The sequence below is a fragment of the Rousettus aegyptiacus genome, unplaced genomic scaffold, assembly GCF_014176215.1.
Source record: "Rousettus aegyptiacus isolate mRouAeg1 unplaced genomic scaffold, mRouAeg1.p scaffold_m13_p_5, whole genome shotgun sequence".
NCBI classification, from domain to species: Eukaryota; Metazoa; Chordata; class Mammalia; order Chiroptera; family Pteropodidae; genus Rousettus; species Rousettus aegyptiacus.
This window is the reverse complement of record NW_023416308.1, coordinates 3,817,618-3,841,685: the sequence shown is the minus strand read 5'-3', so window position 1 is coordinate 3,841,685 and position 24,068 is coordinate 3,817,618. Positions and strand designations below refer to the sequence as shown.

Below are 24,068 nucleotides of genomic sequence, written 5' to 3'. Positions count from 1 at the left end.
CATATCACTCTGCCTTACAAGTCGACAACTTTTAACAAAGTTAATTTCAGAAGGTAGAGCTAAACTGAAAAAATATGAATTTGTGATGCCAAATGACAAATCATGGCATCATTTCCCCATAAACTTGATTTTGTCATTGAAGCGTGAAACCATTTCTCCACAGAATTGTACTCTGGGAAAACTAAAACATTTACCAAAATACAGTAAAAATCTTCTACTACCACCACTTGATTTTCTTATATCACAAAAACACACCTAACAAGCAACTTAACTCTAGTATATAATAGAAAAATTTTAGTTTTACCACTATAAAGCTGTTCTGCGATGTATTGTCCTATACATTGCGGAGATGTAGTCCAACGATTTTTCTAGGCAATGCTAAAAACTGACTTTATTGTAATGAAAGCAAATAAACTACAAGTTCTGTAGTCCTCTCCCTCCACCAAATTTATGCTACTGAGAAAGCGGTTTTCTAACTTTGTAATACTTTAGTTTATGCTAGAGAAGACCTCAAAGGGATAATGAGCGAAGGGCATACAAAGAACTTTGTTATAAGGCACTTTATTAAAATAAAAGTGCTTACATCCCTTTAATGTATTAATCTATTTCCTGAATTAACATATGGAATATTTAACAAATACTGTACACCAATTCTGTCCCTTATAATAGGAAAACAGTACTATTTTAATAAATTCGTTTATTCCTTCCATCTTCCTTTTACATTTTTGCTCACCATGGTATTGCCAATAGCAATTAACTTTTTTAAAAGGAATTTTTAACCAGTGTTTTCTAATAGCAACCATAAATTCAAATAAGAATTCCAGGTAACTTAAATTAACACCAGTTTTGAGAAAACCATTTTTATTATCATCACCACCCAGCTTATTTGTGCTGGATTTTGTACCAAATAGCCAGATCTTCTAAAGAACATCTACATAACTTTTTTTCATGTTTTAAGAGATGAAAATAACTGTACAAGGTTAAGTACAAAAGTACACAACACAGCAGACACGAAAAATCCATGTATGAGATTTTATCCCACCTGCAGCTTTTATATATTTGAAAAGTAGAATTCATGAACTAAAAAATAATGTCCTTCTATAGTCCTGTCAAGTTTAATGGAAGTGGGTTTAACCTGATTACAACACTAACACCAGTATCACTGATCTGATATTTACAAAAAATCGTATTTCTCAATAAATTAAACTCAATGCAACACTCATGCAAGCTAGAATGCTAGCTGTTTGGTGAACAAGGACCTGATATCAGAACCAGAAGTCTATAAAGTCCCAAACATTAAGTGTGATCTTTTTCAAACTGCATCCATTCCTCGCATTGATGATGTGAAACCCAATCCCATTCCTCTCTGTGTATGGGTTTGTGATCTTGCCATTTCGTACTGAGCATCTAGATTTCTAAATACTTCTTCCTGTTGCTTCAAAGTCTTATAACTTTCTTCATCAACTGAGCTACATCCAGCTTCATCTTCACTCTAAATATCAGAAAATATAGTATTAAAATGAATTCAGATGTGACTAAAAAGTGCTTCTCTCACTTGATAATACTGGTAAATCAAATTCTTAGAATACATATTTGATACAGACTTTCTGGACACATATTTAGCTTCCATTCATTCCTTCAGCACCTATGGGGTACACATAACAATGTTCTTTCTAGGTATATAGTAGGATATTAACAAAAATCAACTTCATTTTAGTGGTCACGAAGAAAAACATGTAGAACATGCCAGACTGCGTAAATAGCCAGCTCAGTGCAGCATAGTTTAAGCCAAATAAATACCCATTCAATGAAATACCAACTCCCTTAGTAATGACCGATGTCTGAGCATTCACGGACCTTTCCAAGTTGTTTTATGAAATATAATACAGTATCTGAACTACACTTCGATCAGCAAAAACTCAACTTTCATTTTTAAAAGTTTCCTTGAAACTTTAAGTTGAGAAGGTCCTACTCCACTAAATACAGTTAACCTTAAATAAGCAGAATTTCTTTTAAATAAATTCATTATTTCCTTTTTACAATTTCATTTTTATTTACTAAGAGAAGTTTGTCTTAAATGTTTGCTTACAGTATAAGTATATAGTAATAATCTGTATTATCACCTAGTGACAATACATTAGAAATTAATCTGGAGAACATAAAGAGCACCAGAAAGTACTGAGTTGACACATCACTGAAATAACTGTGAGCTTGAGAACCAATGTTACTCTGAAAATATAAGTATGCATTTGAATACAAAGTGTATATACTTACCTTTATACCCATTAATTTCCTAAATTTGACATTTTGGTCCTTGTTTCCAAAATTCAATTTTTCCCATATTTCAGCAGACTGGGATTTGTCCTGTTAAGAAGAAACACTGAACTTTTAGAATATGTAAACTTTAAATATATTTTACTAGGGTACTAAATTTCTCCATAACATAAAGTAAAAAAACAATAGCATTTATGGCATTCTATCAGTGGTTTATAATTATATGAAGGTTTCTGTTATAAAGCAATGAAGCAAAAATATAAATACTTCATAATGCATCTTATGAGAAAACCTAAGCTAAGGAGCCCCTCCTTCCTTTATGTAAGTATTACTGGTTTCCTTTGAAAGCCTGACTTACATCATGCATTTTTCAGCATTTAGTAATTGTGGCAAAGTAAACTATTCCAGTCAGGTTCTCAGAAGGTAAGTCTAAACCAATCTTTTCCAATCCTTGTTTTTCTAAGTAATTGCTAATTAGGAATACATGACAAAAGAGAGGAATAAAAAGACTTACCCCTTCTTTCTTGCCTTGCCAAAGCATTTTTCTTTTTTTCTCTTGTTCAGCAAATTTCATTGGATTCACAGCTGCTGGGTTATAATAGCTAGGTACGGCTATTCCGGTCTCTGCCAAAGCTTTAGCCTGTAGAGCTGCCATCTGAGCTGCCATAGCTATCTGAGGAGTTACTTGCGTCCCTGAGGCTAACAGGGCAGCAACATTGAGCACGGAACCTCCAGTAGCTGCAGCTGCTGAACAGATAAACCAGAATTTTAAGACTGAAACCAACTTCCTGATTTACAGTACGTTATTTATATATAAGAGCTACTATTTTGTAAAAAGACATGGTATTTTCCCCAAATATAAGAAAATGACTAAGCATTATAAACCAAAAACATTTTACCAACATTTATGGAAAGTATTCTTCAATAAGACATATTTCTATATATGATCCCTTATATGTACTAAAACTTCATTTACTTCAAAAATGAAGAGAATTCTGCAAATAATAAAAAGGTATATGGTTTCCATGGAAACGAACCATGGTGCTTTGTAGCTAAACTTATAACTTATAAAAACATCTGTACGATTCTTTATGGTTTATGAAACCATGTCAGACATTTCATTTGAAATTCATAACCAACATTTAAAAATATTAAACATGTATTGTGCACATTTAACAGATATTTTCATTTTAAATGGTTGAGTTAAGAACTGAATCAATCTTCTACAAAAAGAAAGGCTTCTAATTATATATTTTTCAGTCAGTCCAAAACGTAAGCTTAAAATGTTTTAAAATTACTAACATCATTCCCCTAATTCCAGTTATGAGTTTTGGTACAAAATGGCAGTTTGTAAAATTTTAGATTTTTAAAAGTACCACTATTTACAAGAAATGTCAAAAAACAAAAACACCTTCAAGATTACACACTTCATACAATTCAAAAGTAAGCTTTCTCTAATCATCTTCAATCACCTACAGGCAATGTTTGTGTTATGTCTAAAAACTTGATTTCTTAAACATACATAAGACATAGCATAACATTCCAGTTCAGGCTATTATCTTTAATAAACTGCATTTCCAAAATCATCATTAAAAGACATGTGCAGTGCAGTAATGGCTAAATTGCTACCTGAAAAAGTGTTAATATTTACTTGTCAGAATAACCTGTGTAGAAAAAATCAGAAATATAAATGCAGAAAGATGTTGAAGAATAACACTAAAAATAAAATGTTCATGTTTTAATAAAACAAACAAAAACAAAAAAACAGTTGTTACAGCATACTGACAGGTAGTAGGGATCCTAGGTAGTTGACTGACTTCCTATTTTCTGAACTTTTCGATTTTCTATGAAGAAATGCCATAATAAAGAAAAATAATTACCTGCAGCTATTTCTTGTTGCTTTTGTTTTTCAACCATTTCCTTTTCTCGCTGTTCTTGTAATTTCTTTGCCCTTTCCAACCTGTCAAAGACCATTTTAAATAAACTTGAAATAATACTATATGAAACCAATATTTATCTTTACATTTCTGTGTGTACACGTGTAGACACAAAATACTTTATACAGAATTTTAAATTAACATTTCCCCGAATTGTTATCTGCATGTGCGATAAAAAGCAATAATTCTTAAGATGGTACCAGTGAGTTAAAGAATATTTCAATACTAGTTTTAAACATTTTTAAATGCATCTAATAGCCCCAAACTGGAATTTTTACATACAGTTGCCACAGAGAATAGTTAAAAAATAAAAATTACTCTATTTTACCAGTGCCGGTTACGGAATTAATAATAAAAATCTTGCAAACGACATACTGAGAGCTGGGTAAATCTTAAGAGTATTATTAAATAGTAAATGATGCTTATGGAATTACCAAATGCTTTTTACGGGAGGCTTATACAGAATAAGGCTAACCAGAACATGAAGATAATGACTTTTGTATTTAAATAGACTTTATCATACAGCTTTCAAATTAATATTTGAAAAAAAAAAAACAAACGAAAAACAAAAATGGATACAGAAAACTCGAACTGCCATCCTCTATAATCTAATAAAATGGGGAAAAGAACTCAAATATTAGGAAATTAAGTTGAAAAAAATCATTAGCAAAGAAACTAGAAACATAAAACACAAATTCGTCCCAAACAAAATAAAAATGAATTCTTGTTCACACTAAATTCACTAACGAATACACATAATAAATGTGCTGCCAAGTCAGTATCTACTTCCTATGTAACAAAATCATAGTCATGTTATCTTCATAATGAGTTCCTGAAAAAGAAACCCTTTCTTAGAATTCCTTGCTTTACCAGCAACTATAGGACAAACACCCCCTTCCCTCCTTTGATCATGGTATAAAAAAGAAGGGCTGGGGAAAAAGTTCTTTTGTTTTGGGGACCTCAGGTAGCACAATGCAGTGAAAGGAAACTGGCACTTGCTTTAACAATTGCTGAAATTTACATAAAAGGATCTTAATTACAATTGTTCCATTTTACTAATCATGCATGCATGCATGCATGCAAAAAAACCAAAAACAAAAACAAAAAAAACCCACCAGTATAGACTTGATTTTTGTCTCTGGGAGTAAAAGTCTCTCATTGGGGGTGACAATAAAATATGTTTACAGGTATTACTTCCAAAGCAGTTTTAAAATTGTCCTTATTTAAAAACAAAAAACAGCCTACACACTGCAGTTTATTAAAACACCTCCCTTCAAATTTTAAGGTAGCCAAGGAGTAATCTGATATTCTGAAATCCACAAAATATTTCATGTACATGTGTGATCTAAAAATCACTAAGTAGGTAGGGTGGTTAAGTCAAAAAGTTTTATATACTAGTTTCAACTTTAATAAAAGCCAAAAATTAAAACACAATAAACTTGTAGTAAATAATAAACTATAAAGCTTAAAAAAACAAAAAAAACCTGTCAGAGTTATTGGACCATTTTTGATAAATTAGTTAAAATATTGTGATAAATTATTTCCTAATTCTGTTTAGATTCAGAAAGAAAATATGCTTGACTACTACAGGTTGCACATTAAAATGGCCGCTGCAGGTCGGGAACTGCCACCACTCACTAAGGTGAATGGAGTGACGAAGGGGTGAGCTCACACCTTTGCTGCTGCTGCTGTTCAGCTGGAGTTTCTGCCAGGCTGGGTTCACCGGGCAGCAGCCCATCAGGTTACATTGTGATAACTGTATTTTTGTAATGAAAAAAAAAATACAAACTCAATTTCATAAAGAAAAAAAATCAAAATCAAAAGAGTAGTTTTCAGAATATGGGAAAACCTGCAAACAAGGACTTGGATTTTACTTTACTTCTTGCCTTGCCAGGTGAGGCAGTTCTTTCAGTGTTTCTTGTAGATGTCGGTCAGATATTGCTGTGTGTGGTCCCACACTCAACCATCTTTGAAACATTAGAAAATTAAAAAATACAACAATCTCCCTATGCTTTTGGCAGTAAATTTACATGACCAAATAGTTAGCGTATGTTTATTTGCCACCTCCAAAATAAGAAAGCCATCGACAGGATTCTACTTATTGTTTCAGAGACTCTTTCTTGAGGAAGAAATGAAGACAAAGTGCTTTTAGAGGCAAAATTCACGAAGGTCTTAAATCGGACTTGAAATTTTTTTAAATTTCAATTGTAAATTAAGAATATTTAAGAGTCCGGAATTGAGGAAATAAAAAATAATCATGAAGAAAAAAAGAGGAACTAATGCAGACATCGCAATCTTTCCAGTTGTGCAATAGATAAATGTTTATGAGAATTAACCACTTACTTGGTTCTAGATCACAAAGGTGCCACAGTACTCATGGCTAGATTTAATTAGATGAATTATCCTCTGACAGAAAGCATTCATTTTCTCCACACAATTAAATGAGTATCTACTTCAAGATGAAAAGGAAAAAAATGCACCAAATAAAAAAAAACTGCGCATACCTCCTAGCTAAAGCTTCTTGTGCATCCATTGCTGTGTTTCTGCCTCTGAAAGGAGGTGGACTAGGAGTTCGGCTTAAACTTCTGCTAAATCTTCTTGGTTTTTCAATTCTCTTCTTTCTATCTCTGTAACAAATCATATTTTTACATGGCTCAATATGGCCAATTAAAAACTATGCCATTGAATCAAAACCACTTATATATACACGGTTCAAGAAAAATCAAACCATACAGGAAATAGATCTTGAACCCTTTCCTTTCCACCTTTTCTACATCTTCCATAGACAGCCCCAGTTCCTTATGTACATGACTAGTTTTCTGTGTTTATTTAACCATCTGTGTTACTGATAGACATTTAGGTTGTTTCCAATATTTTGCTGTTACATGCAATGTTGTAAAGAGTAGTCTCATACATTAGTCATTTTATACTTCTTCTGTAGGTTGATAAGTAGAATAAATTCCTAGTAGTGGGATGGATAGCTTAAATATTCCTAGTAAAGCTAATCTACAATGAATGAATGTATATACGTTGTCAAAAATAAAGTATGAATCACTAAAGCACAAGAATTAGAGAAGTAAAAGATAAACAGGTATTGATCAAAATAAAAAATATCAATAGTCAAAACTAGAAATGCCACAATGATCTGAATTGCCCAAATGGCAATTAAAAAATGGTCAAATTACCATGTACTTTAGATTCACTAAATCTCATAAAGTTTAAATTAGTGAACTATTACAAACTAAATGACTGATTAAAAACTGAAACCAAAGTGATAAACCAAGTTAATATAACAAGCCTAAGTCCACTTTTATCTATATTTTAGTCTTTTATAAACTTATTAACAAAAAAAGCTTTTCAATTACTTTAGTCAACATCTGTGACTACAGATATAATACACTATCATGTAAATGAGAATATATTTCCTGAATAGTTTTTGAATGCAAAATTTTCTCCTATGCACATTTTATGAGATACTTCATATTTCAACAAATTAAAGACTCTTCCCAATTAAGACAGGTTTTGAATTAAGCACGTTTTTTAAAAATTAAATTTATTGGGGTTACATTGGTTAATAACATTATACCTGTTTCAGATGCACGATTCTGTAATACATCATTTAAGCTCAGCTCATCTTTTTGAATATCTTAATATATAAGCACAAGATATGAATGCAATAAATGTAAGCTATTGTAATTATAAAAGAAACACTATGAATTCAGTGTTCAAAACCGAATTTTAATGAGTTTCACACCTGCCCTTCACAAGTGACCTGATCAAATGACACTATGTAAGAATGTTACAGAAGTATTTAGGTTTGTTCTTTCTGGGAGGAGATTAAAGTATTTTAAAATCTGTTAATAAAATTCTGACCCACAAATACTATGAAAGTGGGAGAAGATAAATACATCCCGTAAGGGGCTTATTTAATTTTAATCGAGATGAATACATACCGACTTCTACTCCTTGTCCTGCTCCTGCTTCTACTTCTATGCCTGTGTCTTGATCTGGAGCGGGAACGAGATCGGATCCGACGTTTTCTTTCCCTGCTTCGGGATCTTGATTTCTTCCTCTCTCTGCTTCTGGATCTTGACTTCTTTCGCTCCCTACTCCGAGATCGAGACTTCTTCCGCTCCCTGCTTCTACTACGATGTCGCCTGAAATTCGAGTACAGAAGTTTGTAGGTAGAGTTGTCTTTTCAATTGCAGATATTATGAATTATTTATCTGTAGTTTATGCAGTCAAGACAGGCAATAAACTACTTTGTACTGTATATAGAAAAGATAACTTGAGTTTTTAATGGCAGCAATTCTAACAAAAATATTAACCTTGCTCTTGTTTGATGACAATGCTTAGGGAACACAGTAATGCTCTAACATGTCAAAAATGTAATGCATCCTACCCAATTTAAGACTCAGTGCCTTAGTATTTATAAAATTTAAGGATTATAGACTTAATCAAGTCAACCTACTCCCGAAAAATTTTGACAGAATTTGACACCGCATATTCCCAGATACCTCCAAATATGTTAAATACTGGCTTCTTAAAACAAAACAAAAATCCCACAACTGTGATGAGTCATGACCCGGTTTCCCCATAATCTTTTCATCTATACCACAAGAGAAAACCTAGGTTAGAATTTAGCAGTAACAAATTCTACATCAGCAATGTAAAAGGATTGTTATGTTGGCTTAAATTATATAAACACAGTTCAGCAATATTTTTTTCACTACAAAAGACAGATAAATCAAAAAGTTGAAACATACAGTTGCCAAGTAATTATGTTAAACATACCATCCCTTATCCCCTAGGCTCAGAAACTATATTTTTGCCTTTATCAGAAACCGAAGCACAAGACTTCAGCTATTAGCAGACGTTAGTGAGCAAATAGGTCAAGTTGGAAAAAAAAAAGTCAATGTTCTAATTAAGACTTTTGAGAGTATTGCTGGGTTAATGAGCAGCATTGTCACTTACGAGCTCTTTTAGAAGCACAAACTTATAGACACCGTAACTACTTACCTTTCACGAGACCTAGATCTCGAGTGACTTCTGCCTCTTGACGACTTTCTTTCTTTGCGCTTGTGTCTGTCCTCCCCATTTTCAGATGAATTCAGTCGCTCTCTTCCTTTATCAGAAGAATGTTCTTTGTCATTATGTTCCTCAGACTTGTGTTTCTTAGAGGATTTATCTTTGGATTCATGTCTTCTTGCCTGTTTTAAGAAGAAGTTGGTTCTTTCAGGAAAATAGTGCAACAAAGAGAGTTAGTATGGGTATCAGTAGACAAAAATGTTGTGATGCAACATTAGTAACCTTAGGAGTGTGTGGCAAATCAAAAAACAGGTCTAGTTTCACATCACCCACATGTTGCAGATGTATAGTACTAATTTTACTTTTTTAATAAGCCCCCAAAATGTAATTTCTTCCCCCAAATATTTTCAATACCACAATTTAAAACAATTTTCAATGTTGAAATATTTAAAAATCATTATGTCAGAAAAACAGAAATCCCCAATATTTCTTTTATCTAAAATAAGGGAAGTACACAAGTATCAAAACTTTAAAAAATATCCAACAAACCTTTTAGATGAACAGAACAAGTATATACACACCTAATTCGAGTACATATTATTTGAATTTTAAATAGTTAAGAATAATGAAAATAACTAAGGACACAAATAAATGCACCAGAAAATGTTCTTCAAATTAAATGGCTAAGTAAAAAATTTTACTAAATTTTTAGTATTTTCTGCATTTCAAATTACGCAGAGTTGAAGTGTCCTTTTTATGCTATACTATCACATCCTCTCTAACAGACGTCTCGATTTTTCTCCCAATGTCTAAACTGTGAGGCAATCACTTTTCATCTTGCAATATCCCAACAGGCTTGGAGCTCTATTACATTTCATGTACCTAGGATAGAAAATGGCAACCATATCTGTTTTAATTTTTATGAAATAAAACTGGGCATAACATAATTTAATCCCTAAAGCATTATGCAACACATACTTCTCCCATACTCCGAAAGATTAAAAACCAAGGCTTTCATTTTCACAACACAGGCAGAGACTGACCTAAAATTATATAATCAAGTCTCCAAACTACACTCACATATCTAATTAGAAAGTACTATAAACATAAGGTTTTCCCATATTAACATTTGTCAAATCCACCTTGTAGTAAAACTTAAAATCCTGGACATCTCAGAGTCACAGTTCTAAAAGCTAGAAGCAAACTCAGATCCTCTTACGTATCACTAAGATCTAAACTCACATAGTTACACAGTAGCAGAGCTGAACTCAGACCCCATGTTCTTCTGATGCTCAGGCCACACTGCTTTTCAAATGGACACTTATCTCATGTTTCCCAAAATAGGCCATAGCATATTTCTTTCCATTCAAGATTAACTTTTCTTAAAAACAAAAAAAAAACTCGGCCAAACACTTTAGAACATGCATGATGATATATTTGAAAATGATTATAGTATGTCAATTATTATTCTGCAGAAAAATAAGAGACCTGGAGACAGAGCTAAATTTTAGGTTTATTGCCAGTTCTCTGTAATATGAGCTTATAAAAAAAAATACTTCTCTGATTTTGCCAAATAGCAAACTGGAAAAGCTTTAAGTGGTTAAACTTCTATAGGTTTAAGAGTTAATTTCAAAAGCAGTTTTCCAAATGTAACATTAATAAAAAAAAAAAAAAACATTAAAACCCTTAACTGATTTAAGATATACTTAAGGGAAATAGGAGTTTGAATGACTAATAGTTACCTTATCATGAAGTAGGCTTATTATTTTGCTATCTGAGTCTGCAGCGTCTTCAGTTCAGTCTCTTCGCGCATTAGCACGCTGAGTATGATTTATTATAGAAATGTTATCATGTGAGCTAAACAAAATAGTCATTTTCACAAAAACTCTCCTAAATTAAAAAATTTAACAGAGCTTCCATTAGGGGAAGAGGTGAAGTCCCTGCCCACATTTGTTTCAGGATCCCTTGCCCAGCCCCCACAAGGCTCTTCTCCCTTTTTGGCTGCATCTACTTCTCTCCCTTGTCGGCTCATTTCTTGTCTCCTCAGGTGGGTGAGCAACTTAATTCTTCTGCAATACAGCTGCTGCCTGTCTTTTTCCTCAAGTTTTGCCGTCACCACCACCTTTCCAGCTGTCCCTCACTGACACTTTTTTCAAAATTCCATGCCACTATGAGGGAAATAGAACTAGTTCACTAATGAAAAGATAACTTTTGGTGTCTTCCATAGAGCAAAAGTATCCCACAGATATCTAGGGTGTTGCTATTTAGAAATCCTGAGTGGTCATCAGACATAAGGAGACTCGGGACCTCAGATTAATGGAAGCTCTGTGTAACAGCCCTAAAAAAACCAATTATATTCTTCACATGAAATTTTTATTGTGAATATTTTCACAACATAATAAAATTAAGTTTTTGAACAAACTTTTCATATAAACAACTGTCTTCTTGAAAAATGATGAATCCAAATCATGCTTATTTTATAACCCAATTAACCTTTTAAATTTCAACTTTTGGTACTTACCTTGACAATATCACATATTCACACAAACATTTCTACCAGATACTTTACAAGTATTTTAAAGTGCCTATTCACTACAAAGTGTTAATTACCTCTTTGCTTCTGCTCCGGCTCCTGTGTTTTCTTCCTTCATTATCTGTAAACACACATAAAAATTCACCATAAACAAAAATACAGAAATGTCTCGAACACAAATTTCGATATTCATATAAAGAATAATTTCTAGTCCATTTGGCTAACTTAAGATTCTACTTACTAGTCATCTTCCAAAAACTACTTTTTTTTTTTTATGGTAGGATTGGATTATTCTACTAATTGCCATGTAATGGCAAACTGGAAAAGTTATTCTATTAATCATAATTACTCTATTGTTAGTAATATTAACACTGAACATATGGAAATAAATCAAGCAATCTGAACAAACCAGAGTATAATCAGGAGACAGAAGTAAGCAAAAAAGTGCCACAAGTTCAAAACAGACATTGTCTTTTAGGCAACTGAAAACAATATTTTATAAAACATTTTAATTAGCCCATCTTATTTCCTAGTCCATAGCAAATTTATAAAGTGGCTTATTAGAGGCAAACAAGAATAATAACAAAGAATGCAAGAGAAAATAAACAAGTTGAATTATATTTGGTATAAGTAGTCAAAAGGATGTTACAGTTTAGAAAAAATTCCATTCAAAATTGGTTATAATACTGTAGGTTCTAATAGATAAAAATTACATTTGAGCCATTTTGTAGGTGATTATCTGTTAAATAGTAGTACTTGTCTGCTTGTTTTTTAAATAGCAAAACATACTTTCTTTACTACAACAGTCTAATTATTTTAGTAAGTGAATATGGAACATTTCAAAATGTCAGACCTCTCGCAACTTACAAGACGTTAAATAAGTTCAGAATATTACTATTGTCTACATCTTTTAAGATATTTCTTTACCAATGTTGAAAGAATGAAATTTAAACATCAGGGTTCAGTTACTGTGACACAAACTTAAATACATACTGTTGCCTCTAGAAAAGTTATAAAATTTCTGCATTCAAATATTTGTATTTGTTATAATTGAAAAATTCTCCGGAAAATATTAATGGACTTTCATTATCCATTTCTAAACTAGGGAGAACACATGTTAACTATATCAATAAACTAAATTCATGTCTTGGACACATTTACAGGAATTGTAATAAAAATTCATACCTGACTTTCGTTTTCTCTCTCTTGACCTTGACCGTGATCTTGAATAATGATGTTTTGAGGTTCTAGGAGAAACAGATACATCTGACTGCTCTTTTTTTTTATCTCTATCTGGGGATGTCTTTTCTGGGGCTAGTCCATCTCGTTCTGTATCACTAGCCTAAAAGTTTAAGGAAAAATGATTGTAAGTTCTTAATCACATTTAAAATATTTTCAATTACCAAAAAAAGAAAAAGGAAAAAAAAAAGGAAAATCAATAATTTAGACCGAGTGATTTCCAAATAACTAAATATGCTCTTGTACCTAATGAACAGAGCTGAATAAATTGAAACGACTAACCCAAAAACAAAAGACATGTAATTAAACTGATGTCTTTGATTTTTCTCACCATTATCTTTATAACTTTCAAAGCAATGGGAGAAAGGGAGAATAAGGGCTCCAAGTATTTCCAAAAAACATTCAGAGAAAATACAGTCCATTTTAGATTTGTGAATTTATTTAGCCAACTTTACTAATGCTTTTATTTTAAATTAGCATATACTAAGGAGGCATTTTAAATGAGCTGTTTAAGAGCCTCAAGATTGTAAAATTTTAGAACAGCAGGGAAAATGCTTTGAAAGGGGTAAACAGAAAATTAACTTACCCATCTGAGAACCCAATCTTAATCTCATTAACCCTCTTTAATGAAAACAGCCCCTTGGCACAGTGCTGCTGCACAATGTGGTCTGCCTCTCCTCACACATGCTCTGGGCTATGGAAACATTAAGTGGTTGCTGCTTTAAAGCACTTCTAAGTCATCACGATATAAATTAAAAAAAAAAAAATAAAACAGTAAAGTGTACACTCTGAGTCTGATTTACCTCAAAGAGTAGGTTCCTTCACCTAAACATCAGCTTTCAAGTTTACGAAGGACAATTTCACCTACGTTGCTCATAACAATACTAAGCACAAAACGTCTGAGGAAAAAATGTATTCCAGCTATTAGTTTTCCCTTAAAAAAAAAAAAATTTCTATGGACCACTGATCTTGGTCCAAATTCTAAACAAGGGCGCCACAAAGGAAGAAATCGATTTAAATGAGTCACAGAATAGTTAATATGCCTGGGGAGTTGATTACTTAGGACAGGATTGGCAAACTATGGCCCCTGCCCCTTAAGCTAAAAATGGTTTTAAAAATTTTTTAAAGAGTTGTTAAAAACAAGGGAACGAGCCAGCAAGAAATGTAACAGTCACTCTACTGTGGTCCACAATGCCTAAAATATTTCCGACCTGGCCCTTTACAGAAGAAAGCTGGATTAGATAAACAGGGCATTACTATACATTTTTCTCTAAAAGGAATAATCACACTAAAATAAACTTCTTCCCTTAGGAAGAGTAGTCCAGGAAAAAAACACCAAGTAAACTAAGTGGGTGTATTTTAACAATCGAGGTGTGAGAGATTGCATTATTTCAATAACCACTTACTATCAAAAATGTGCCAAACTCCATGCAAGAATCCAGGAATTAAGTGATAAATTAAGAGGGCTTTAAAACAAATTAAGTGTTCAGTGTCTAACAATGGTACCAAATAAACTCCAGTAAGAAACAGAAGGAAGCAACAAAATATCGGAGAGGCTCTTATTTTGGAATTAGATCCTGTGTATCAACATATGAATGATTTGTGGAATCATAAAACTGTGCTGAAAAGTTTTCATCCCTTAGAATCGAGTTTCAACTTTCTCATTTTACAGATGATACAGCAACATCAGCCGACTCACCTAAGATGGTATTCTTTGCTGTGTATTATTAATAAATGATGCTGTATCACACAATTAAGGATGACTGATTTTCACCACACTGGTCACTTTTTTGGGTTATTTTCTTTCGCACTTGTTTTCATCCTTAAGGATTACTTCAGATACAACTATGATGTCATATGTGTTGGTAAAGCTTACACTTGGTAAAAAAAGCAATCACAAAAACTTGAAGCACTGCTGTCACTTTTCTCCACGCATGTCACTTTTCTGCCGGAGAGACACAGCATTCCGGAACCACTGGCATGTCTCATTTTCATTTACAGAGATCACGACTAGAAATGAAAAATAGCTTTCCATGGAAAAGCCAGTATCTAGCCATGCAATACAAGTTTTCAGTTAATGGCTTATTAAACTAGTACATGCTTAACATTACAGAAGCCTGCCAATAGGGAAGGCACCCTGTGACTGTGATACAAGCTAATAACTTCTCCAAACAGCCATATTCATCTTTAAAAATGAACCAAAGGACAACAAAACCACCCTATCACAAAACAGATATGAATGATAAGTGGCCACTTAACTCGTGCAGAACTTTTATTTCCATAGGAATATTTTACAGTAGCAAAATCAATTGAATATTAAAAATTCTTTGCAAATTTCTAAGCTTTATTTTGATTTATTAGGGGTGTCGATATATAAACCTTAAATGCTAACTGCAAAACTTCTCTCCACCATTTGCTCTATTAGAAGGCTACCAGTTTCTTAAAACTTACTATCTGGTTTAAAACCCTAGTAACATCAAGACATAGTATACAAATCTCTTTCCACTGCAAAAAAGGGAAACTGGATTTAATACTAGGCCACTTCTCCAGAGAATCTTGTCTTTTTATTGAACGAGGCACTGCAGAAACAAATGCTTGGACTATTTTTTTAACTATGTGAGCCCAAGCAAAATACTATTTTAATACTGTTACGACGCCTAAAACACTAAATGAGGAATACATTAAATCGATTTGTTGCATAAATATCGAAGACCCTGCCAACTGTTTGAAACCTTATTTAAAAACAAAAAATCGATTCTAAATTCAATAAATTTGGTATGGGGCGGGGGAGGAACCACCACCCTTTCTAATTCTAGATACCCCGAAAATTAGAAACAGTAAAGTACACATTTTTCTTTATGTTTACCGGTCCTCTTTTTTCGAAAGTGGTAAACCTTTTTAGTCAGTGGAAAAGAATGCGAAATGCCTGTATTTTTCTTTTAATAGGGTAAGTAAAACTGAAGCAATCACACGATAACGCGATCCATCAGGACTGGGCGGGCATCTTATGCCCAAAACAGGCTTATTGTTCAGAAAAGATCATTTAGAAACCAGTTTTTATTTACTGTTAAGTTGATCAGTGAAGGATTCTTAAAGGAACCATGCCAAAGATAAGGCTTGATTATGCTTCTCCAAGACTTCAAAATGATTACATCAATAACTGCTCCGGAAATGAAGCATCAATCGGAATTCGTAGTTCCATAGCCTTCCCCTAAGTCGAATTTTCACTCCCTTTGAGCAACACCTTTCCCCCAGCTCCTTATAAGGAATAAACTCAGATTTTCGCAGACAAAACTCCCATCAAAATTATGCAAAAGGAATCACCTTATTGAGGTCAGGCAAAAAAAAAAATTACAAGACTGCTCTTTTAACATTCTATCCCTTATACTTTTTGGAGACCCAGTTCCTTTCCTCTTTTCAACCATTCCCTACCGCGAACATGTATTCCCCAGCCCTAATGAAACTCAACCTAAGTCAGTAGTCAAAGTAAGGTAAACTGGAGGCAGTTCTGTGGGACGAAAGGTACAGAACTGGAAACGAAATGGAAAGTTCTGGAAAAAAAGACACTCCCTGCAGCTCCCCACCCCCATCGACACCGCCTTATTCCCCCTCCCTACACCAGGCAGCCATGATGGCAGGCACAGAAGGCGGCCGCGGCGCCATTTTGTCCACACACGCGCGCGGATAACAGCTCTGAGAACCGTTTTCTCATTCTTTAGAGAGTAGTAGGAAAATAACCTTAGCCTCAAACTGATTCGGTACCTACCGCCATAGTCCAGAGTCCTGGCCGCTTGGGCGGCGCCTCCGCTTGCCGCTTTCAACACTACCGGCCGCCCTGATGCTCCGCCACAGACTAAATGGCTCGGGCTGGAGACCCGGATGGCACAAAGGGGATGAGGCCCGACGCGTCGCACAGCCTGCTGGGAGGGAAAGGGGTGGTGACAGGCTTTCATAGCAACGCGGTTCGAGGCGGTGATTGGTTGTTCTTTTGAAGGGGGCGTATAAAGCCAGGGCGTGGGGCGGGGCCAAGAATTCAGCTCTGAATGCGCAGCGGGTCAGTCGGAAAGGGTGGAGTTTAGGGTGGGGCGACTTCCTATTTCGATTCTACAGCAATCATGGTCTTCTTCGGCCGCCGTAAAAGGGGTTGGGCTTGGTGTTCTCCCGCCAATTTAAACTGGGATAGAATCTAAAGTGATTAGGGGCGGTTGTGGGAGTCGGGAAGAGTGCCGATAAACTTGAGTGTTCCGCTTTAGTTTCTTCAGTTGCAGGTGAGGAGGGGGAGTCGCGCTGCTGAAGGGAGCTGGGGGTGGGTTCAGGTCAAAGTAGCAGCGGCCTCAGCACAGTTTCGGGTGTTTTCCCTTCCAGTCGCTGGTAGGAGAGAGGTGTGGAGTCGGTTCTTGCTGACCCAGGTGTCCAGCTGAGGGTTTATGCTTGGAAGCCTAACTGGCCCTGTTTCAGTTTGTAATTCGCTAATCCGTTTTCCACCCAGCAGCCACAGTGACCTCAAAGCGTTAATCAAATCATGTCACTCGTCGGCTTAGTTTCTTCCCCTTTGCGCTGTGGCTAAAACCCAATCTTGAAGTCGAGGATTCGCTTAGTTTCTTCCACCTGTTCTTTCAGCTCCCAGACTTTTCCGTTCTTACTTTAGCGGGGCAGCCGCCCCAAACTCCTTCCAGCCTCTGAGCCTTTGCCTCGCTGTTCTTTTGCAGAGCTGGCTTCATGCAGTTCAGGTCTCAGCTTAGATATCTTCTCTTCCCGAACAAGTCCTTCTTACGCGACCCTCCCCTTCCATCTGAGCACTTTTGTTTACTCCCAAACATTTCACGCTGTTATTGTTTGTGTATTTAATTATTTTTCTCCTATAGGGAGGCAGTATAACAGTTAATAGTTGGCATGGATTTGTTTCTTGTCTAGCTACTTCATTTACTCGCTTTAGGTAATCTTGGCTATTTTGCATACTCAACAGTAACTACGTGTTATTTATTTTTGCTGACTTAAAAACTTTCACAGTGAGGGGCAAACAAGCACTTATTTGTGGTAAACCTGCAACTAATTATATTGTATGTGAACTAAGTTGAAAAATAAATTTTAAAAACTTCTATGACCTTAAATTACTAACCCAAATGTTACCTCCTTCCACCAATAACAATAATAAATTCACTAACATTTAAAATCGAGTGCTTGCCATGAACCAAGCATTGTTTTGTGAACATTTAAGACTCAAGCTTTTCAGGTAGGTACAACTATATTCCTATAGATTAGCGAATCGAGGAATAAACATTAAGTTGCTTGCTCAAGGACAACTGGCTAGTAAATGTGAAAGAGCACCATGTCAAAAATTATTTCTTCCATGCGCTGTACTTCCCAAAGATTTTAGAACATGTTCTGTTAGCACTTAAGACGACTGTAATTATTTGGTTATTGTTCTCCACCAGTCTTGCTTGATCCAGGTACTGTTTTCGGTTTTAATTTTCTGTCCTCAACCAGACCACACATAAGATGAGTTATGTAAATCTTTGTTGATGAGGTGATTAATAAGTGACTTTCCTAGGGTTACAAGTATACCTTTGGTCCAGTCAGAAACCTAATCCAGTTTTTTTCCTCATTTCCTTAACATTTTAATATATTGTACAATACTGGAAACATTAATAGACATTTTTTAAGTTTCATCTGGAACATTACCATCCTAAGATATCCCAGATACTCTGACCTCAGAGCTTTTATTATTTATTGCTATACTGATTAAAGGTTTATTTCAAATGAAAACTTGTTATAATTTCAAGAGAGGTACACAAAATGCTAGAAGCTCTAGGATACATTGGTAAGATCAGAATTCTTTGTGTTCCTAAACTAATATGTTCTTCTCTAGTGATAATCATAGCTCTTGTTCCATTTGTCTTATTGGTCCAAAGTGTCTAGTGACCACAGAAATAATATGAAGACAGAGAAGTCTTTACTGATATATATTTTTTGGATAAAATCTTTCCCATTTCCCAAGAAACTGGATTCTATGCAACAATATAATATAATTTGGTCTCTAATTTTACTTGTTGTCACAGGGCAGGAAGTGATTCCCAACTCAGGAAAATAATCTCAGAAACATGTGGAGTGATATTGAGCTGCTAACAAATGATGATACAGGAAGTGGGTACCTAAGTGTCGGCTCAAGGAAAGAACACGGAACTGCTTTATATCAAGTAGATTTGCTAGCAAAGGTCTCATCTGAAAAGGTAATGATTATGATGCTGTTTTTATTAACACATTTTTTACCGAATGCTCAGCAAGCCCCTTTGCTACATGGTAAATGTTTTGTGAATGAATACAGCACTTGCTCAGGGAATCAAGTTTGTCTGAAATTACCGGAAATTTCCATCTGAGTTCCCTGTAAGTTGTTTTAGGATTCGTAGTTCCAAAACTGAACTTCTCATAAATTGGTAAGGAAGAAACAAAACTGTCTTTGTTCGCACATGACATGATTATCTGTGTTGAAAATCTGACAGTTGACAAACTCCCAAACTAATAAACGATTATAGCATTAGTTGCAGGATACCGAGTTAATATGCAAATATCAACAGCTTTCCTATATACCAGCAATGAGCAAGTGGCATTTGAAATAGAAAATACAATATAGAAAATGTTGGATTAGGCAAAGCCATTTTAGAAAAGAGATTAAAAGCACAAGTAATGAAAGAAAAAATAGATAAATAGGACTTCTTCAAAACTTTTAAAAACCTGGGTTTCACAGTCAAGAAAGTAAAAAGGCAGCTCAGAATAGTAGAAAATTATTTGCAGATCCTCATCTGACAAGGAACTCATATCCTGCAAATGTAGAGCACTCAACTCAATAATAACAACTCAATTAAAAAATGGGCCAAAGACCCTAACAGACCTCGCAAAGAAGATACACAGATGGCAGATAAGCATATGGAAAGATGCTCTACATTGTATGTCCTCAAGAAAAAGCTATTTAAAAAAATCATCAGATACTACTGTACACCTATTAGAATGGCCAATATCTGGAACACTGACAACAGCAAATACTTGTGAGATTGTGGAGAAACAGGAATTTACCTTCGATGGCTATGGGAATGCAAAATGGTACAGCCACTTTGCAAGACAGTTGGATGGTTCCTTACAAAACTAAACATACTGTTAACCATACCATCCAGCAATTGCACTCCATAGTGTGTACCCAAAGAAGTAGAAACAATGTCTACACAGAAATCTGCACAGGAATGTTTGTAGCAGCTTTATTCATAATTGCTAAAAGCTTGAATGTAACCAATATGTGCCTTGAGTAAATGAGTGAATAAATAAACTGGTACATCCAGACAATGAAGAATTATTCAGCACAGAAAAGAAATGAGCTGTCAAGCCATGAAAAGATGTGAAGGGATCTTAAATGCATATTACTGAGTGAAAGAAGTCAGAATACTGAATGATTCCAGCTATACTGTATGACATTCTGGATAAAGAAAAGACAATTAAAAAAGTTAGTGGTTGCCAGGGCTGGAGGTTTGGAGGGGGGGATGAATTAGCAGGGCATAGAGGATTTTTAGGGCTGTGAAAATACTCTATGATACCATAAGGATGGAACCTGTCATCATACGTTTGTCCAGACACGAGAATGTACAACAGCAAGAGTGAACTAAGATGTAGTTGGGTGATTATGATGTGTCCATATAGGTTCCGCTCTAGTGGAAAATGTGAATAATGAGAGAGGCTATGGATGTGTGGGAGCTTGGGGTATGTGGGAAATCTCTCTACCTTCCTCAACCTAAAACTGCTCTGAAAAACCGTTTTTAAAAAAAGGGGGAACATGGGTGCATCTCTTGAAGGTATACACTCCGCTCCTTTTTTTACAATGCCGTAATGTAACTTTTCACTTGTCAAGCAAGTAAAAAGAGTATAAGAGGGATCAGGGTGTGGCGAGGTGTTCATGAATTAAACCTGGAAAGAGTGCCCGTAGAGATAGATAGGCATAAAGCGAACTGATTAGTTTAAAACTAAGCCGGGGAAGAATAAAAATCAGTAAAACGTTTATTGAGCATAAAGTATATGCAAGGCTGTCTTCTAGGCCCTTTATATGAAATCTTTAATCTTCACACAAGCCAGCATTATAGATATTATTATTATCCCTGTTTTATAGGAGAGTCAGTTGAAACATTGGTCCAGGATTACCCAGCTAATGAGTGCCTGAGCATTTTCAACCATTGAGCTGTCCAACTGCTTCAAGACACTTATGTGTGGGAAGCTCTAATCAACAGAAGCTGAAAACTGGAGACTCATTTGGCTTGTATAGTGGTTTTTACATGTTGATTTAGCTGCCAATATTTAAAAATCAGAGCATTTCACATAAAGATGCAGCTTTTTTTGATAAATTCGAAGGTGTGGCTATGCCAGGGTTCCGTTCCCCTGGGTTTTAATCTGGCTGATTTTGCTTTCTGTAGTTTATGTGGGGGCATGCACCCTCCAGTTCACAGTATGCCACAGTCCTCCTCCCTGTCATATCCGACATCGAGACTTTATGCCAGCCTAGATTCGTTCTAGGTTAATAATACCTGCTGGTTCCTACAGGCATAAGATCAACTCTTAGGAAACAAAGATTTAGATATGGGAATCCTTTGCCTTTTCCTAGTAATCCTGGCCTACCTCCCTATTTTGGACTCCAAATGGATTCAAGATATACCATACAAAGAAAAACTTGGCTTGTTACATATATGGACTGAAGAAAAAAGGCCTGTCAAGTTAAGTTTTAAACTAGGGTGCTTGGGACTATGATGGTACTATTGATAGGTATTGTTAAACATGCGTAAAAATGTTTTAATTTAGTCATGCTTTTCCCTCCCACAGCCCTCATTAAATCCAAAGATACAAGCGTGCAGCTTAAGCGATGGGTTTATTATTGTAGCAGACCAATCAGTGATACTGCTTGACAGTATTTGTAGATCACTTCAGTTGCACCTCATATTTGGTAAGTCTAGCATACTGTAAAGCAATAGAATGGAAATCAAGTATATCTTGCTTCCAATTTCTACTGTGTTGCCTTTTCTTTACTCTTATTTCTAAGACTCAAAATTGGACTAATTTCAAGAAATTAATCTTGAGTGCCATTTTTTGTGCTGAATACTAGATGCAAAGGATACTGGGATGAACCCTTTTCTCCATAAATCTAAGGGGAAACATACATATATAAAGGAATTTACTTCACTTGTATGGTTTTTGTATTAGAATATGGTAAGAAACAGTCGAGCCCAATTGTGTTTAAGTACCTAAATCTTATACATAATTTCAGTATCGTCAATAGATCATTGAATACTTTTGGAATGTATAGTACTATAAAAAGCTTTTAAAATGCTTATGACTTCTTTATTGAGTTAAAAAGCTTTAAATATATGCACATGTGGACTTAAGAGTAAGTTGAGGGACAAGTCAGTGTTATGCTGGAAAATAGGTTGAGAATATTGTGAAAGCTTTTCTGAAATTTTGAGAGAAAGATGATTGTTGACATGTTTGTGTAAGAACGTAGACAACTGGAAAGGATTCAGAAGATATGCACATGAAACGCAGTCTTGATCACAATATGGAGGCAAGAATCTCATAAGGTGGAATCTTAGCGTACCTACCCTGATTAGTCCACGAGATCTGGTTCCACCCATGAAATAGTGAACTGTGTTGACATACAATACATTCGTATAGAGATATTGCTGCTGACTAATTTTAGTTCATAAGCCATTGACATCCTGCTGCTTTTACTCATCTTCCCCTCTCAGCCTTCATTTCACTCCCCTAGGCCTTCTTGCTGTTTCAGGAACAGTAACTTCCTCACCTTCAAACCTTTGCTCATGTCTCTTCTTGGGGAAGGGAGCTATCCTGAGCCCTCTAATACTGCAGTGAGCATGGCTCCTCCAAGCTCTCTTTCTCTGCTCAACTTTTTCTTTTTTCTTTTTCCCCAGAGAATTTATCACCTTCTTATATGTCATATAATTTGTTTATTCTGCTAATTGTTTATCTTCTATTCCTGCCTTAAAATCTGAGCTCCGCGAAGGTGGAACTCATATTTTCAAGGATGCGCAAAAGGCCTAAAACAATGCTTTAGCATGTAAGTGCTCATTAAATATTCTTCGACTGAATGAGCATCAATAGCATTCGTTTTCATTTTAATAATACTTTTTAAAAATATAAGAAGCTTGAATTAGTTGACGTCTAATGACAATTTTGCAATTTTTTTATATTGAAAAGAAACAGTTTTGAAGGCGCTTATAACTTTGATTTGAAATTTTCAGATACTGAAGTGGACGTAGTTGGCTTATGTCAAGAAGGAAAGTTTCTTTTGGTTGGGGAGAGGAGTGGCAACTTACATTTTATTCATGTAACTTCAAAGCAAACACTGCTCACTAACGTAAGACCCTATGTTTTTCATTTCATTATCTAAATTCTAAATTATCTCTTAGACAAAAACTCTAGCAAACCATTACTTAATTTGTTTTAGATTAATAATGTTCCTTTACATTACATTTAAGAATCATTATCATAGAAATGTATGAAGTAAATGCAAAATTGTAAAATTACACTTTGAAGGTATTCTTTGTATGCTGGTCCAAAATAGTTTTCTATTTTAAAACTAAAATGCTTTGAATGTAGGTGGAATTATTCCTAATGATAATTGATAGCTCTGCAATTTTAAAAATATAATCTTTATTTATATTTTCCTGGGTTTAATCTTGTCATTTGAAATTAATTTTCAATTAGGCTTTTGTTCAGAAAGCTAATGATGAAAATCAGTGTACTTACCGAACTCTTGTTATTGAGAAAGATGGTTCAAGTGAAGGTAAGTTTTTTTAAATTTTTTTGTTTTCTGACTAATACCTATTCAAAAAATCAGATTTATAGTTAATGGATTATATAATTCATTATTATGCTGCCTACACAGTGTTAAATTTTCTAGTGGCATAATTAAGAAACAAGTTTTTTAATTTAGCTCTTTTCAGATGTTTAAATGTACTTTTCCTAAATGTAATATTCTAACCTCATTTTTACAATTTTGAGAGTTCTGT

General features: G+C 34.7%; 2 protein-coding genes across 10 annotated transcripts in view; one reads left to right on the top strand and one right to left on the bottom strand.

The window, feature by feature from the left end:
• Positions 1 to 545: 545 nt before the first annotated feature.
• RSRC2 (arginine and serine rich coiled-coil 2) lies at positions 546 to 16,935 on the bottom strand. Of its 8 annotated transcripts, none has more exons than XM_016153790.2 (11): positions 16,778 to 16,935; positions 12,958 to 13,114; positions 11,850 to 11,893; positions 10,982 to 11,059; positions 9,231 to 9,443; positions 8,165 to 8,368; positions 6,716 to 6,838; positions 4,155 to 4,234; positions 2,789 to 3,021; positions 2,275 to 2,364; positions 546 to 1,492 (listed from the first exon to the last, which is right to left on the bottom strand). In XM_016153790.2, the coding sequence occupies exons 4-11, from the start codon at positions 10,987 to 10,989 to the stop codon at positions 1,313 to 1,315; spliced, it is 1,131 nt and encodes a 376-aa protein (XP_016009276.1). In that variant the 5' UTR covers positions 10,990 to 11,059; positions 11,850 to 11,893; positions 12,958 to 13,114; positions 16,778 to 16,935; the 3' UTR covers positions 546 to 1,312. The 8 variants fall into 8 exon arrangements, with proteins under 8 accessions (XP_016009276.1, XP_016009277.1, XP_036076199.1 ...); XM_016153791.2 differs by having other exon boundaries at positions 2,789 to 3,018; positions 16,778 to 16,866; XM_036220306.1 differs by lacking the exon at positions 10,982 to 11,059 and adding an exon at positions 13,598 to 13,705 and having other exon boundaries at positions 16,778 to 16,858.
• Positions 16,936 to 17,150: 215 nt separating this feature from the next.
• Positions 17,151 to 24,068, top strand: part of KNTC1 (kinetochore associated 1) — a 54,864-nt gene continuing 47,946 nt past the window's right edge. For both annotated transcript variants that reach the window (XM_036220966.1, XM_016153781.2), the window contains exons 1-5: positions 17,151 to 17,279; positions 19,071 to 19,241; positions 21,865 to 21,985; positions 23,298 to 23,413; positions 23,764 to 23,842. In XM_036220966.1, coding sequence (XP_036076859.1) covers positions 19,113 to 19,241; positions 21,865 to 21,985; positions 23,298 to 23,413; positions 23,764 to 23,842 — 445 coding nt within the window. In that variant the 5' untranslated portion in view covers positions 17,151 to 17,279; positions 19,071 to 19,112. The remainder of the gene's footprint in view (positions 17,280 to 19,070; positions 19,242 to 21,864; positions 21,986 to 23,297; positions 23,414 to 23,763; positions 23,843 to 24,068) is intronic.